Here is a 17654-nt window from a genome sequence, read left to right as displayed (position 1 = left end):
CCTCTTATATTCTGACCTAGAATCACAATTTTAGTGCATAGTAAATACAATAGAGGGACACTATTGTCAACTAAAGCTTGGTCTAGAACCTGCACAACAAGTTAGTCAACATTTCCATTATTCTATGATAGATCATATATTCAACATTCTTTATATATTGCCCAGTTTATATGAAGGATTCAACAACCCTTTCTCTACCTACACCTGTCCCCATTATGGAGCTCAAGGAGAATCACACAAGTCATCTCGATTCTATCCCTCTCCAACAAGCCCAAGAGCACCAAGGACCTTGTCAACTTGGCATCTTGGTCCACACTCGGGATTGGCATACCTGCTGGAGCCTAGTACTCTTGCTTCCTTGTATTCTCCCTCCATAATTGGATGGGGAGATTGAAAGGTATTACAGACTCCATCATATAATTTACTTAATAGTCATATGAACAATTAGTGATAGAAAGGTGTTATTACACTGTCATACATATTGCAGTCTATATTAATATTACTACTTAATTATGCATAAGAACATTATCAAGCGTCATATATTAAGCATACAAATTAAGCACATCCCCATGCATACCACCAAGAACAAGAACATTACTGCCTATAACTTAATAACACTTCTGATCTGATCTGATCGATGGTGATGCCATTGGAGGCTTTTGGTTCCTTTCCTTTATATCTCTCAATGTGAGGGAGAGGTCACAGCTCTTCATCATGTATGCCCTTTGGTAAGAGACACACCCTTTCACCATTAACACCCTTTAAAAGAGTACAACTCATCATATTTCTGCCCTTTGAAAGGGACACAACCTTTCACGATCAGATCTGCACTTCTGATTCCCAAATTATCCCCCCTTCGAATGAGTTTTCTTCTCCCTTTTATGCCTCATATTTGGTGGGGTCACAACTTATCATTTCATGCCTTTTGACCATTCATTAACTTTAATCAAATTTTAATTATATTCTTTTATATTTTAATTTAATTTTTATTTTTAATCTTTTGTATTTAATTTTATTATTAAATTATATTTCAAAGTGGGGACATTACAAAACAGCTGCAAGGAACGGAGAATTCAAGCTTGTTCCTTATGAAACTTGGGAGAAAGGAGGCCCTAAACATGACATCTACATTTTTGACAAAACTTTCTCGGGTTGAATGTTGTTTTATATTATGCTAATCTTTCTTTGGGATTGGTTTTGAAGACAACAATTGCTCCTTGCACCCTAGTTGATGATGCTTTCATGGATTGGTTACATGAGATTTCTAAAAAGAGCATGAATTTCCTCGATGTGCTTGATGTTATGGATGGCACTTGGAGTTGTGATGTGCATCTTGCTAGACATTTTGGAGATCAATCTTGGTTGGGTATCTATGCTTGGGATCTTCAACAAGGTTTGATGGAGCTTATTGGGAATGGTAGAAATGTTTTTTGGAGGGATAAGGATCAAAACTTCAGAATTGATGGTGCAGTTCATTTCCTTACCAGCCATCTTGTGATTCCATTTGTTCATCTACAAATAGATTGGAGACAGATTTTAGGTAAGGATTGGAGCATCGAACGAATGGTCACTCCTAGAAGTGTTACTTGGCAAAGAATAATCAGAATTTCAATTTTAGGCTTGCTTTTTGGTTTGCTCTCATTTAGGGGAGTTGGCTCATTATTATTTGTCAATAAAGTGAGTTTTTTCAGTTGGAGATTGCCTGGAAGTGTTTTCTAGCCATTTCTGAGTTGATTTCATGCAACACAATGCTAAACATCCATGCTTATACTTGGGAATTCATTGGGTACTATTGTTGTCACTCGCATAGAGCACTCAAATCACGTTGTACTTTGCTGATTTCAGATTTGAATAGTAGTGATTATTGTTCGCAGAGAGTTCATCTTATGAAGGGTTGTTAAGTAAAATATGATAGATTACTCTTGGAGTACATTCAAGACAACAAACCTTCATGCTATGGTTCATTTTTCATAGACACTTGGAGTTGGAAAAGTGAGAGTTTTCAAAAGTCTTCGTGATTGTATAAGATTAGCATTGAGGAGACGTGTTAGATCCATGCGGTGTTATGTTAGTGAGTTTGTTGGATTCTTGCAAAGGATTGCTTTCCTTCTAGCAAGAAGATTGGAGGAGTTTTCTTTTGCAGTTATGACTACGCGTGACATCTTGAAGAGATATACTGAGGATTGGGGTTGTGGGCAAAATCCCAGCGTTAGCACTGTTGTCCACTTAAAGATCAGCCTATACATGACTTCAACTATTGGAACGCAGAAGAGTTTGATGACTTCTTCAGACCAGCAGTTAAGTACTTTATGGTTGTGGCTGGTCGGTAGGGGTAATTTGATCATAGGAGATGACTCTGCAACTACTATCGTACTCATCTCACCTATGTTTTCAGTAGGATTTCAAATTGATTACCGCTGTCCTTACATTTCCATGTTGATTATGGTAACATATTTCAATGTGTAGATTGATTTTGAGCCTTGGCAAGCTTCAACACAGAGCTGGTTGTGAATGTTTTCCTAGACACAATTCATTTTTTTATTGCTTCCACTATGGTGAATGATGGTCACTGTAGATATTGCATGGAGATGGTATGCACATTTTCAGATGATGCCTTATTGATTGCAATGGATAGGATGTGTTGTTGTGTTCACAACCTTTCCTTTCACACTTGGAGATTAAGTGTTAGTGACATGATTGTGGTTGGTGGCAATAGAGGCATTCACTGGTTGGGAGTTTGCAAAGTTGTGCCAATGATTGGTTTGCTTCATTTTTGGGATGTTATGAGGGGATATGTTGAGTTTTATTCTATATGGCTAAGCAGATTTTATTTTCCAATGCCCAAGATTGAGTTTGGCAATTGGATTGTTGTATTGGATTTCACTGAGATGCCTTGGCAGGATATATTTCTTAATTTAGACTTCAGTCCTTTCAAGTATTTCAATTTGGGTTTCAAGGATGGTTACATTTTTGAGATCCAAGAGAGGAGAGCGCAGTTTGGCCACGATAGTCTAATAGTTATGATCATAGTGGTGCATCTAGTAGAATGCGAGAGCTAGTGTTGACTTTCTGGGGTTTACTCCTATGGTGCATCGATTTGGCTCTCTTAAAGAGCAATTCTCTTAAAATTTCACTGAGTATATGCAATATCTGATTGCTCTACATACATGAGGTTTCTTGTGTTGGTACCTTGCAAGACAGTGTCTAGTGCAGATGGTGCTACGGATCACCTAGGTTGACTTGGGAAGAGCCAACTATAATGTCCCCATTTTCAAGTTCTCTAGCAACGCAGTTCCTGTTGGCATTCTGGGTTTGTGTCAGCCTGTTTAGAGGGGTACTTTGATGTTACCAGTGAACTCAAATGGTTTAGAGGTGTAAGATTTCGTACGTAGTACAGTCCTCTTCAAACAATACTGCTCCACGTATGGTGTAATTTGTACGCCCTCCTTAGAACGTACGATGGTGACCATACGGTATACTCCCTCAGCCAGTCAATGTGCGGTGACGGGTCAATGACTTTGACTGTACGATGAGTGTTGGTCGTACAGTGGTATGTTGTGCTTTGACCGTACGATTGGTGATGTATGGGCTGGGCGTACGGTAGTGTTGGTCATACGGTGAGTGAATATCCGCCAGCTCTGCCCCTCGAGCCCTCCAAACACTTAGACAGTTCGATGTTGCACAAAGAAATGGAATGAATTATTAATATTCCAGACACAAGACTTTTAGATGAAGATTCGCACTTGCCAGAAGAAATAATCTAAGGATTCACACATGCAAAGAGAAATTATATTGATAATGATCGCACAACAAATTACACAAACTCAAACTCCGAACAGAAGCAAAATAGGGTGAGGAGAAACTCCCACCGATACTGCTGATGTCAAGTAGGGAGGATCTCTCACCTCCAAAATGGCAAACAAGCTGAACTCCAACCGGAATTCGCACATACAAAGAAAATACCAAATTCGCATACCTACAACAATGACTAACTCAGCCATATATATGGGCTCCAGGAAGTTTCCCGAAGGGTTACAAACGGGCCGACACCAAAAAGTTTATAACTAACTAATTAATAAAAAAGGCCCGAAATATATTATTAAATACGGGGCCGTATAATAAATTATTTAAATTGACTATTTAATTATATCGGGGACATTACAAGAGGAGTCACATGATGCTTTCAAATGTTATTTCCATTTTTCGAATTGGGCTCCAAGATTCTTGGAGGGTTCGATTTGGGCTCCAAGATTCTTGGAGGGGGCATCTATTTTTTGTAAGTCACCCAATCGGGTTTGTTTATCATCTTTCATCATCAAGATCACTTCCATGCAATCAGATTAAATTCCGATGCATTTTGACCACTGTCCCTAATTGGGTACATTATTGAGCTATATTTAATTATTTTCACTAAGGTTGCCTTTTTAATTAAATTTAATTTTTTGACACCTCAGTGTTATAGTCTATAGGTTGTTGGAAAGGGAATGGGAAGTTTTAAATGATGGGAAGCTTAAAAGTGACTTTAAGCACCAGAAATGTTTCAAAAGTAAATTAAATCACTTTTTTGGAATTATAAGGCTTAATAAATTAATAAAGTGATTTTCAAGGTATTTTCTAAAAAGATCCCTCAAAGGCTTATAAAAAGTGGAATTGGGAGCTCATTTGGTATGTTGAGTTTATTATTTCTAATATTTCTCTTTGAGAAAACCATGCCTAGTTTTTTGAGTTGGATTTGGTTCAGCTTAAGCTTTGTGAAAACAAAAACCCTTGCAAGGAACATCTTCTACATTGGTGAAAGATCCAATCAGGAAGATTACTCGATGATTTCACACAGAGATCACAGATAGGCTTCATCATGAAAGATTTCAGTTGTATTTAGAGTCTTGGAGGAGCAAATTGAAAGAATTACTTGCAAGTTTATTTCCTTTATTTGAATGGTGTGAGCATAGAAGAAGGTGGTTCTTGGAATTCGAAGAGGTTTTCATTGCTGTTTGGAGGCATTTAGGGTCTACACTGCAATTTCTATCCATTTCATGACCTTTGGAGAAGTTATTGAAGATTGGAGTCCAAACTACAAGTGCCAATTAGCTGATTTCATTGTAAATTCAATCTATTTCATTGCTGCATTTTTTGAGTATGTTTGAAATACATTTGTAATGCTATTTTATGAACTAGGTTGTTCATACTTTTGAGAAATATTGTATTATCAGAAATTAAAATATTGTATTATCAGAAATATTGTAATGCTATTAGTTTATAGAGTATACCATTAAAATCAGAAATCAAATCTAGAATATTTCAGCCTTGTGGTTTTCTGTATATTGTCAATTTCTTAAGTTGTTTACTTGATGCAAACATTTATATTTTCAGCACTTTCTATCTCATTCATCAAACCAAAAACAAACAAAAAAAACTCAAGGCAAAACAGGACAGCATATTACAGAACCTCTGAAACCCTAGGAACAGCACCAGGAGGTGAAACAGCAACCTCAACAAACTCAGACTGAAACCCCCTCTCTTCCACATCCGAAGATATGGGCTTCGGCAGATGCACAAGATTGTGTAACTTCTTGGAGGACAAAACACCCATAGAAGGGAAGAGAAACCCTTTTCTCAGACCCAAAAATGATTCACCATCAATGACCACCACCAGAGGTTCCTCAGCAAGATTATTCACCTTGAAACAGGATTCCATGAGGATATCTAGGAGAAGTTCATCCTCCTCTTCATCTGGACCATTATTCATCATTGTTTGTTCTCTTGCAGACTGAAAGGATATAACTTTGTGGTTTGCAGTGTGAGTCAGTTATGCCTCAATTATTCAAGTCCAATATGAAATGATTTGAAGCCTGAACTTTTAATTCCAATTATAGAACTTAGAAGTCTCTGAAAAGATGAGCATTGTATTTTGCACTGTGAATTCCTATGCTTCAAAAATTCTGGTTCCAGTGTAAGAACTTTTCTTTACCTAAATCTCTATTAATGCAGCTTAACAGTTAACCCACTCAGTCCATTTAAATTCCTGGGTGAACATTTGCCATAAATCCATCAAGTCGTCAAGGAAGTTTCCTTCACCATTTTGTAGAAGTTTAATAATAAATTTTTCCAACTTAGCATAAAAAAGGCAGCTGTCTTTGTGCTTTTAGAATAAAATTTGAATCCACATAAGCGTACAACTGATGCTAGATTAACACAAAATGGGAACACATAGAAGGAAAAAGAAATCGGTACCTTTAACATCAAACAAAGACATAAGGATCGCCAAACATATGCACACGCTTATGTCTTCACCTGGGAAAGGACAGTTAGAAACTTAGAAGCATATATAAGAGGTTGAAAAAATTAGTCTGGAAGAATAAAAAAAAGTCTGTGAAGGCAAACTGCATGAAAACATCATCATAATACCATTGGAGCAACAAACTAGAAGTGTTTGTCCCCTCTCTAATTTTTTCCTTGCAAATTCTACTGCTGAAGGAAGATTATTTTGCAAGTCAAAACGATCAAATTTAGAACCCTGGCAAACAAAGAAAGCAAAATGAACACAATTATTTATTCTGAATCAACTTTCCTCCCATCAGTTGTGTGTGTTTGTGTGTGTGTGCATGTGCATGTGTGCGTACGTGTTCATGTGCATGTGCGTGTGTGTGGTGTGTTCTATATTTTTTATTGGATGGGTGTATGTATGTGTGTGTGCATCTGTGTTCTGCATTTTATGTGAGTGTGTGTTGTGTGCTGTGTGTGTGTGTGTCCATGTAGATCCAGATTAAGTGTGTGCATGTGTGTGTTGTGTGTTGGATATTTTATTTATTTGTATGTGTGCATGCATGTCCAAGTTAATTGTGATTGTATGTGTGTATGTTTTGTGTTTTATGTTTTATGTTTTGTCTTTGTTGTGTGTGTGACCGTGTACACATGTGCATTCTTGTGCATGTGCATATGGTTTTCCATGTGTGGGTGTATCCAAATTAATTGTGTTTGTGCATGTGTGGGTGTGTGTTGTGTGTTATGTGTTTTGTGTCAGGCACGTGTGTGTGTACATACACTACAGCACATGCTAAATATACATAATAGACCAACCTTAATGACATCACAGGAATCACTCACCAGAATAGGCAAATGAATAAATGTGTCTTCACCATTACGTGGAAGAAAGCTAGTAGTGTCACAATTTAGTATACTGTCAAACTGCCCAGATCCATCTCCTAACCGAGCTTTTGTTTGAAAATCAAAGAGAAAAGATTCAATAACTTATGTGAGATGAATGCATAAGCACAACTAGAATGCATGTTAGAAGACTACATGAAACTAATATATAAACAAGGATCACAATCATAAAATTCTGATTGACTCCAATATAGTAAAACAAAAAGAGAAGACACAAGATACCACATGCCTTATATTAGGGTACCAGCTTCTAGATATGCATAGGAAAGGAATGCATACAAGATTGAGCAATATGGAAATAGTGTCCATACAACATCTTTTAGAAGTTAAAACCTCGTGCAAAAATGAACATACCATATTCGCTGGTTGAAATTGCAAGTCTAGTAGTTCCTATCCAATAAAGATTGAATTGTCCCTGGGGTAGTTGCTGAATTCCATGTTGATCCGGCTTTCCAGTTCTCTCTACAGAGAAAAACCTTCCCTCAGTATTTACAACAGATTGGAATTCAGCATTAAATCCTTCCTCCAAATGATTAATTACATCGGTTGTTATTTTCTTCAGTTTAAGTTTGATCTGCAAAGCCTCCTGCCCTCTTTGAGCTCGATATACCCTATCCCGTTCTACAATATCTGCAACCATTTTGTTACATGCCTCCGGTCCACCAGAAATAAGATCAAAAGAATGTTTCCAAAACAGGCTAGGTGACAATACACGTGCCCAGCTTTCTTCATCATCTGCAGCTCCTGGGATATACCTCCAACTGTACTCATCATCACTCATTCTCTTAGTGTTTTCCATAGAACTTGATGCAGAAACAAGAATAACAGGAGTAAAATCCCAAGAATCCAAATCAGGGACTTCATTAAGCCAAATAACAGTCTTCTGAGATATCCATAGTGGGCGCAAAGGTCTTCTTAGAGATTTGGCAAGAAACATTAAATCAGTGCCAGTAGCTTCCAATATTTTTGTCCATCCCTCAATACGACTCTCTATATTAGCCTTTTCGCTGTCAGAAACCCACAATGGAAGATGCAATGAACAATCCCAATCATCTAATTTATTTACAAATGCCTTTCTATGCTGGTAAAGGTTTGGTTCAGCGTTCCCATCTGCATAATTCATCCTCTGATGTTGGCAATCTGTTTGAAGTTGCAGAGGAAAACTATTAAAATAGGTGGGAAATGCTGCAACACTTTAGAAATTAGAAAGCATATAAGCAGATAAAATAATTTGTTTCCCACCTTGAACATTTGACATTTCAGAGCATGTTGACTGTAAAGCTTCAGAACATTTTGTCAGATTGGCACGACGAAAATCTTGAATTGCTCGATTTAGAACACATATCCATATCGGTATTGTCTTTGACATACTATCTGGAAACCGTTTGCCTTTCCTCGTTGCATCCACAATGATACATCCTCCTTTCTCCGCTGCACTCATTTACTGCAGATTCACCTAAGCACTTCTTAAAAGTTTCTAAATCATAACTAAAGAAGTATAAACAGTTATTTCTTGACATTGTTCTATCAGAAAAATAATAGCAAAGAAGAGACAAAATCAACAGTAATTGTTATTGGAAGATATTGGTTTAAACTTCAAAATATACCACTCAAATCAGGTATTGTTATTAGATGGTATTAGTTTATAGAGTATACCATTAAAATCAACTTTACAAAACCCTAAAATCTTACTTCAATATAGAATACACTACAGTTAGTGTATCAAATAAGGAAGGGAAGGCTGTCCCTTTTAACAGTACCACACACCCATCAAAAAGATATCAACATCACAAAAGCAATTATATATGCAAAAGAGAATTGATTTTCAAACTCTATGAGAACTAAGGAAGACTTGCTTCACAAACATGATCTGACATAGATCACATTAAATATAAAAAACCATGTAATACAGAAGAAATAAATTAATCACTTACAGGAATGACAGCACTGGAAAAATGATTGCATGAGAAAATAAAACAAATTAAAAAAATCAAAGATTCCCTCCATTCAAAAAAAAAAGGTTCTACATCAACCAAGTATGAGATGGTTCAGAAGCTATTTTTGCTTTCCTCATTCCACGTAAAGTGAAATTAACAGGGGTCAAACAACAACAATCTCCACTTTAGGGTTTTTTGCAATTATTCACTTATACAAATATTCAGCATAATTTCTTCCAGCAGCAACTGCAATCCCAGTTACCCAATATAATTTGTGATACTATGTTGTTGTTGTAATGTCCCCATTGTTACGCCTTCCAATTCTGACTGGGTTGGCCTGTTCCTGGACGTCTCCAGTTTCTCAAAGAATGTTTTGGAGTTGTCTGACACTTTTTAAGGTGATTTTGGACAACTCGCCCAAGACTTACTATTTTTACTATGTGTTAATTTCGACACTGTTTGGTCAGTTGGGAGTCTGGGTTGACTTACTATTTTTAGCAGTTACTATTTATAGTAACCGCTATTTCTAGCAGCTGGTCATAGTTCAATCTCCTCCCAGCTTCAACATGCAACATCTTCAATCAACAGGTTTTGTGTGTAGCTTCCAAAGCTCTTTTTGGACACTTTTGTCCACACTTACTATTTATGTCACCAAGGGTTACCATCCCGATCGGTTGGCAATGTACTATATTGAGAATATTGGCAGATATTACCATGGTTTGATCTTGGCATTTATCATGGTTTTGTGATTAATTTAAAATAACATTACTATTAAAGTTAAATCAAAGTTTTAACTTTAACGTTATTAATGATATTTAAGTGACTTTATTTTAGCACCAACTTAGGGAGTTATAAGGTTATTAACGTGACTTTATAAAATTTATTTTATACAGTGACTTTTAATGGTGGTTTGGGAGACATGGATATTATAAAATATCTCTCTAACTCGGAGACATGTCTCCACCCCCCTGAAACATGTCTCGGAGGCTTTTCGAGCTTCCTAAGACCTCATTTTTGGCTATAGACTTCACTTCCACGTCTCCCACCATCTCCCCATCTCTTGCTAGGTTTTTGGCCATCTCCTTTGACCAAAGGCATGTGAAAAGGTCAAAAACAAAACAAAAATGTCATTTTCCATCATTCAGCAGCCATGGTGGATGAAGCGGTTGAATTAGATGGCCTTAATGAATTACCCCTGGTTCTAGTACCATCAAAGGAACCTGAGTTTGAGAGTGATGATTATGTGGAGAGCATCATAGATGAGGAGCTTGAGAAGGGTGATAAAAACGTTGAAGAGTAGATGATAGATTTCTGATTTTTGTTTTATGTTCGTGTATCAGCATCAACTATCAATATTTTTGAATTTCAATATGTAATGATAATCTAATAAGAAATATGTAGTGTGAGTTTTGAACTCTTTGACTCTTCGACACAATGAGATTTGACATTTTGATTTGTGTTTTTAAACTTTAAAGTTAATGTTAAACTTTACCCTTGTTCTTGTTTTCAAAGTCCTATGTCATGATATTTTTTGGAAATTATTAAGTTATATTAAAGAAAAAATTTGGTGTCTCCAAGTACCCCCGTCTCCTATTTTTGAAAATTAGTCATACCAGTCTCCAAAGTCTCTAAGTACCCTTGTCTCTTGGTGACCTTGTAAAATATTAAAAGTCCTTTTAATTTAAAATGTGCAAATCCTAATTAGGGCATTGGGATGAAAACTTTATAAAAAGGCACTTGGGAGCTCATTTGCACATACTTGGTTAATATGTTCTCTCTAAGAAGCTTGAGAGCTTTGGCTTTCATTACAGAAAATCTAAAAATAGAAACCCTTGGAGTTTCTCGGTGGATTGGACGAAAAACCCAACTCCACATTGAGAGGTGAATCCACCCAGGGTTCATCATTAAGTAAATTTGTAGGTTTACATCATTCCAGAGCTTCAACCAGCTAGGGTTTGTGTTACATCCCACTTGTGCCCTAGTTCTTAACATGCAGTATTTACGCCCTGATATATGTTGCACTAGTGCATTTATGCTATACTTGCAGGATGTTTAACGTGCCCTAGTTTTCATGTTTAAATGGAATGAATGTGCCCTAGTTTTTCAAGTTTTAATTGAATGAATGTGCTCAAATGTTGATATCTGAATGATGTCAACTATGCTTATAATGATGATATGATGGATTTTATTTGGTAAATTGATGAATTGATAGTTAATATTGTGACATGATGTTTTACCATTGTCAATGAATTATGAAATGTCGAAACAGGACAAGATTTTGGATCTAACTGATTTAATTGGCCAAGTGTGTGCATGAGATCGTCGTCCTCCACGAAGGGAGGGAAAGTATCATCAGGTTGGGAGGTAAAGGAAAGGAAGAACTCTATGTTGTCTGAAACCCTAACCTGTGCCAGGTAGACTTTTGAGTGACCTTGTCAAACCTTGTTGGTCGTTGCGTCAGGTAACCCTAGATGGCCCGTGCAGAGATTTTAGGGTTCATAACCCTAGGTTTTGTTTGCGTTTTGAGGTAACTCGTTATTATTATTTTGAGGAAATTTTAATTAACTATTTTATTAATTATTATTTTTAATCTCGCAGAGTCTCATGTTTAATCATGTAAATATATGAATAGATTTTACAAACTTTTGAAAAGGTTAAGCAACCTTAAAAATTAAAGGAATGGGAGAAGCCTTATGATTTTAAAAATAAATAAATAAATAAAAATAAAAGAAAGGGTAAAAACCTTATTAGTTGATCCAAAAAAAATATAAATAAGGGACCCTTCTTTTGTCGCTAAAGGTATTAGTGACTTTAAAAAAAAATGAAGGGACTTAATAACAATGTATTGTCAGACACTTCATTATATTTTTTATCAAATGAAAGGAAGTTGCTTTAGTGGAAAACGTAAGGCATATTAATCAATAATATCACCTAACCTTGAAATATATTTGGAGGCATTAATGAAATTTAATATATTCATAAATCGATATGAATAAAAGACTTTTGACTATCAGGGCATTTTAACGGGAGCCGAGAAGGTTCTCTAGGAAGCTTGAAAGGAGAAAAACATGGTTAGATGGAGCATGATTTTGGCATGACTCCTAGTGGATTTGGAATTCCGCCTAGTATTAGGGCGTATGGAGAAGGAAAAACGTGTTTCCAAATACATAAGCAAATTTGGGGAAAGAGGATGGCATTCTTATCTTTTTCATCCGCGAAAATAAAGGTTTTAAGCTCTGCGAATTTCATTTTCGGTTTGGCGTCTTAGAGTTGACGGTTTGTTGTAGGGAACAGTGCTGGGAAGCACCATTCAGGCATTCTTCATTTATAATAAATAACCAGGTCATGTAATCTGGCTTATACCCTGCAAATTTATTGTTTCTTCTTCCTCTTCTTATTTAAGTTAAAAAAAAAAAATAGATAGAGGGAAAGCACAAAATGCAGAATGTTCTTTATTATGTCTTGAATTTCTGGATTATTCTCAATCTGCGGTTTGAATGTTTGAAAGTGTTTGAGTGTGGGTAAGGGTTAACCTTTATGCAAATTTAAAATGAAATACGTACTACTTCTGCACTATTCTGTATTTAACCAGTTTTGCTTACTGGTTTTGGAATTTAGGAAGGTTATGAGTGAATAAACTGGTTCTCATACGTGTATGCTTATGTAATACATGTGTATACGTCTGTATATATATATACATACACATATATGTACACACACACACACACATATATATATATATTTACATGTATAAGTATAGCTCGGTGAATGCCATTATTATGTAATCTCTATTGTGGAAATACTGTTGTATACCATACTTAACAGGGGGTTTGCATACCCAAGGTTGCATTATGAGAATTTAACTTCATAAATGAATAATCTCACATTTGACTAAACTGAAATAAAAATCTGAATAACAAAACCTTTGTTTCCTTCATAAAAATTTGTGGGCAATCTGTAGCTATCTGAGTTCCTTAATAGAACTTTTGGTTCTGCTTTTATATCTATGCCTGGTTGTAAAATATACTCTTATTGTTAAAAACCCTTAGACTGTAGCAGCAGTCTTCTTGAAGTTTGAGTAAATTTATTCAGAAACCCTTGAATAAGAGCAGTTTGTTACGTTTGCTTTAAGTAAATTATGCCTAAATCCGAAGTATCTGGTAATACTTAACATATATGTGAAGGTATGGATAATCGTGTATACTTGTATATGTACATTGACATATACTGGCAAGTGTATATCAGTATGGTTTATAACTGGTAACACTTAACATGTATGTGAAGGTATTTGTACATGTGTATACTTGTAGATGTATATTAGCATATACGGTAAGCTATATCAGAATGGTTTATAACTAGTAATCAGCAGAGTAATCTAGTTAAAGATTTTTAACCATACCTCTCGGTAGAGAGAGGATGTTCATCCTTAGACTTGAAATAAGAAGATTTCTTATCTCTTGAATGAGCATTTTCAGATTTGTCTAAGTCTGATATAACATCAAAACAGCATCAACAGACAACCTATCTAATTGAGATTCTCATCTCGGGACTATGAAATAAACTAATACCCTAGCCTAGGAAGGTAGTGGGTAGACGAGCACCGTTGTACTTCAATGCAAATAGCATCACCATTGAGAGATTATTCTCAAGATGCCTAGACAGCAGAGTCATGTCAGGCATGGTTTATATTCCATACTTATGAGTTAGATGTACAGCTGGCGGCTCTTATGCCCCCTATTTTCCCATGTCAGAAATTTAGTTGAACCATCACAAATCATTGCAATCTTTAATGAGAAGAAATAAACAGTAACTTTAAGAGTACTCAAGCTGATAACAAATGAAAATCTTAACATACATGTGGTCGTAGTTCCTATATGAGTTCAGTCGAACCCATTTGATTTTAAATCCATGCCGAGAAGGGTGTGATCATTGACAGCGCATTAATTTGTGCTTGCAGTGTTAAACCTTGGCCAAGGTGGTACTGCGTAATGCATACATCTGTCTGATCATTAGTACTAGATACACCTCTAGTTAGGAGCGTCATACTAGTAGGGAGTTACCCTTAGTGTATGACCGACTAATGCGTGTAGGTCCTAACACCAAGTCTCAGATGGCATTGAATTTCACTTCCCGTTACCTCCCTGCGAAGGATCGGGCCAATCCAGTTGGATATGGCACGGGGGACTAAATAGTCCATGGTTGGGCGGAAAAGTGCCCCGATGATACTTTCCCTCCTCACTGGTATCTTGGTAAAGTTATGAAGTTCAAAATGTTAGCATCAGATGAAATGTACTTTCTAAACCCTCTCTCTTTCAATTAATGCAATGTTATTTATTTTCCTATCTTACGATGATGTTTGGTTTAGATCATTGCAATTACTTTCAGTTAATGTTATCTCAAAAAAAAAAAATCTCTTCCTTTTCATGTTAAGTTGTAATGATCATGTTAACGGTTATATTTGTTAATGGTTATATTTGTTTGAGCAAATTACACCTTTGAAAAAGAAAATGCGTCATTTAAATTCTTGCATGTTACAGTTTGAAGTTTATTTGCAGGTGGAAGACACATTGCTTCAGATTTGGAGGTTTATTTGCCATTTTTTCATAATAGCTTGAATGGCTAGGGTTTGGAGGTGAATGCCATGTTTTGGAAGGGCTTTATGTGATTGTTGGCATCTGTCACCATTAAGATTTGTGTTTCACACCTAGCAAAATTTATATCAGACCTAGGTGTGTGTAGAGTTGCTTGAAGACTGGCTGTTGAAGTTTCTTTAGCACTTCTTCATGTGTGTCTCAGTTTAGCTACTGCAGTAGTTATTTCTTTGGACATAAACTCCAGTGGATTCATTCATATAATTCATCTCTGCATTATGCTTTACAGCTTCAACTCAGACTCACTACTGTTATGAATTTCTGAACAAGGGACTTCTAGTTTCAGACCTCAAGATGTATTGAAAACTGCCATTATGATCTGTCAATGCAATCAGATTTATGCAAGGTCAGCTATTGAACTTTGTTATGTTTATTTCAGTTAGCACAAGTAAATATGTTAATTTCAAATCTGATTTATTGAGGAAGGAATCAAAAGAGATTACATGAAAATTGTTTGTCACAATTCCTATCCATCATAAATGACCAGCAAACTGATGAGAAGTTGAACCTAAACATTGAGCATACAAAAATCATCCAAGACATATTGCAATCTAAAAACTATTGCAAAGCCTGAAAACAACAACGAAATCATCAACAAACTGAGTTTGTTCAAGAGCAGCAAGTTTATATTTTACCAGTGAATGCATGCAAACTGTTTGTCAAAATTACAGTGAGAGGAAAGGCAAAAAATTATAGCAAACAGGGGTAGAGCATTACAGTTGTTTAGTGCATTGTTTCCTTTTTTCACAAAGATAGGCTATATGAATCGGAAGGGTTGTAAGCCATTTCTCTCTTACAAGCATCAAATGGAGGGTGCTTCCAACAAACATAAAAAGTGAGAGCTTCTTACAGAAAAATCATGCCCACCATATTCTACGTCCACCTGTTGTGACGTATTCACACATCACCCCATTGCAAATGGGGACCCCTACTTTTTGCTTTCTAGGGTTTGTTTTCTTGGTCTTTTAGGTTCTTGTCTATTAGCCTTTGCATTTGGAGAGTTGTCATAGGGATCATAGGATTAACAGGCTCTGCTTGAGCTGAGGTGGGTCAGTAGGTGGTCCAGGTCAAGGTCTCTTTGAAAACCTTCCCCAGGTCAAGTTTTTCTCTTGTTGCTAGGTTATGTCATGTCTGAGTTTGAGGTGGTCAATGAAGCTTTGTGAGTGAATATCATCTTTGGGGGATTGAGATTGATCCAATTGATGAATGATGAAGTTCTAGACATTGAAATGATGTGAAGTTGACCTGACGCCTTGGACAAGTCTAGACCTGGAGATTTGATGAAAAGGTCAAAATTTGAGCTTAAAATGTGAATTTCGCTCTTGACCCTTCCAAAGGGTCCAGAGCGAAATCCTTGGAAAAGACCTAATGAGCTCGAAAGGCATTGAATTGATATCACCTTGAAGGCGAATGGACCTGATTAAGATGAAAGAACAATCTAACAACCAAGTCAAAGGGCAAAGTTGATGGGAAAATGAGAAAATTTAGCCCAATTCATGAATTTCGCTCTTGACCCTTCCAAAGGGTCCAGGGCGAAATTCTAGGATAGGTCCTGTCCTTACAGGGGTACTTGGGCGAAATGGTTAAAATGTCCTTGTAATCCAAAGTTTTGAGCCAGGAACTCCTCAAGGTGGTTTGTTAAAGGTAAGAGCAATGTGATTGAGGTAGAAGCTTGGATGTTTGAGTGGTGTCCAAGGCAAAAACTCAAATTTTGCTGTTGACCCTTCCAAAGGGTCTAGAGTGAAATTTTCCAAAGGACCTAAGATTTCACCTAAGTCATTGGATGGTTGGGTAAATTTGCATGACTATGAAAGGAAATGCATCAAGGGTTGAGTCTAAGGCGAAGCCAAGTGGAAAAGAAGGTGAATTGAGCCTAGAAGAGAAATTTCACTTATGACCCTTCCAAAGGGTCTAGAGCAAATTCCTCCATAAGACATTCTACCTTGCCCAAACCTATGACCAATCCTTGTCCCCGGCATTATTGAAGGCAAAGCACTTGTTTGGATAAGGAAATGTTGGAGATAAAGTCAAGATTTGAGCCTAAGCTTGAATTTTGCTCCTGACCCTTCCAAAGGGTCCAAAGCGAAATTCTTGAGAGACCTTATTCCCTCACTAAAATATTGATGTAAACACCACTTTGAGAGCAATTTGACTTGATGATGATAGGAGAAGGTTTGAGAAGTTAGATCCAAGGCAAAGAAAGGAGAAAGGGGGTGTGAAATGAGCTCAAGGATGAATTTCGCTCCTAACCCTTCCAAAGGGTCCAAAGCGAAATTTCCCATAACCCCTATTTGTCCCTTGTTATGACCAAGATCTTTGACTTCTAAGGCATGGTTGGGAAGACTTTGATGCGTACTTGCCTTTGAAAGGTAGTTTAAGCAATGAAGTGGTGAAAATGGACCTAAAATGCAAAAATCGCTCCTGACCCTTCCAAAGGGTCTAGAGCGAAATTTCCCATAAGCACCCTTTTCTTCCTTGTTCAAACCAAAATCTTTGTTCCTTGGGCATAGTTGGGAGTGGAGTGATATGTTCTTGCCTTTTGAAAGTGATGGAGATGAAGGATTTTGGCTCAAAGTATGAATTTCGCTCCTGACCCTTCCAAAGGGTCCAGAGCGAAATTCCTAAAAAAAACCTATTTTCTCCTTGTGTGAGGTCAAAACCTTAGTTCCTATGGCGTGGTTGAGGGAAGATTGGTATGTATTTGTCTTGCAAGGTGGATTGGAGTAAAGGATGAAATTTGAGCTAAAATGCAAATTTCGCTCCTGACCCTTCCAAAGGGTCCAGAGTGAAATTCTCAAAACCTCCTTTTTCTCCCAATTTTGTGTTAAGCCAAACGTTGATGGGGGTGAATTGGACTTGAAGATATCCCTAGGCATGCATTTGAATGAGTAGTGATCTCAAA

The 17654-nt window shown here is 36.7% G+C and overlaps 1 protein-coding gene across 1 annotated transcript in view; it reads right to left on the bottom strand.

Moving 5' to 3' along the window:
* LOC131076984 (tRNA A64-2'-O-ribosylphosphate transferase) overlaps positions 1-17654 on the bottom strand; it is a 57477-nt gene that overhangs the window by 24732 nt on the left and 15091 nt on the right. The window contains exons 2-6 of the mRNA XM_058014337.2: positions 8407-8595; positions 7519-8304; positions 7105-7211; positions 6406-6514; positions 6232-6291 (exon numbers count right to left, since the gene is read on the bottom strand). Coding sequence (XP_057870320.2) covers positions 6232-6291; positions 6406-6514; positions 7105-7211; positions 7519-8304; positions 8407-8595 — 1251 coding nt within the window. The remainder of the gene's footprint in view (positions 1-6231; positions 6292-6405; positions 6515-7104; positions 7212-7518; positions 8305-8406; positions 8596-17654) is intronic.

The sequence above is a fragment of the Cryptomeria japonica genome, chromosome 6, assembly GCF_030272615.1.
Source record: "Cryptomeria japonica chromosome 6, Sugi_1.0, whole genome shotgun sequence".
NCBI classification, from domain to species: domain Eukaryota; kingdom Viridiplantae; phylum Streptophyta; class Pinopsida; order Cupressales; family Cupressaceae; genus Cryptomeria; species Cryptomeria japonica.
The sequence above is the reverse complement of the archived record's forward strand: the minus strand, read 5'-3'. Positions and strand labels throughout refer to the sequence as shown.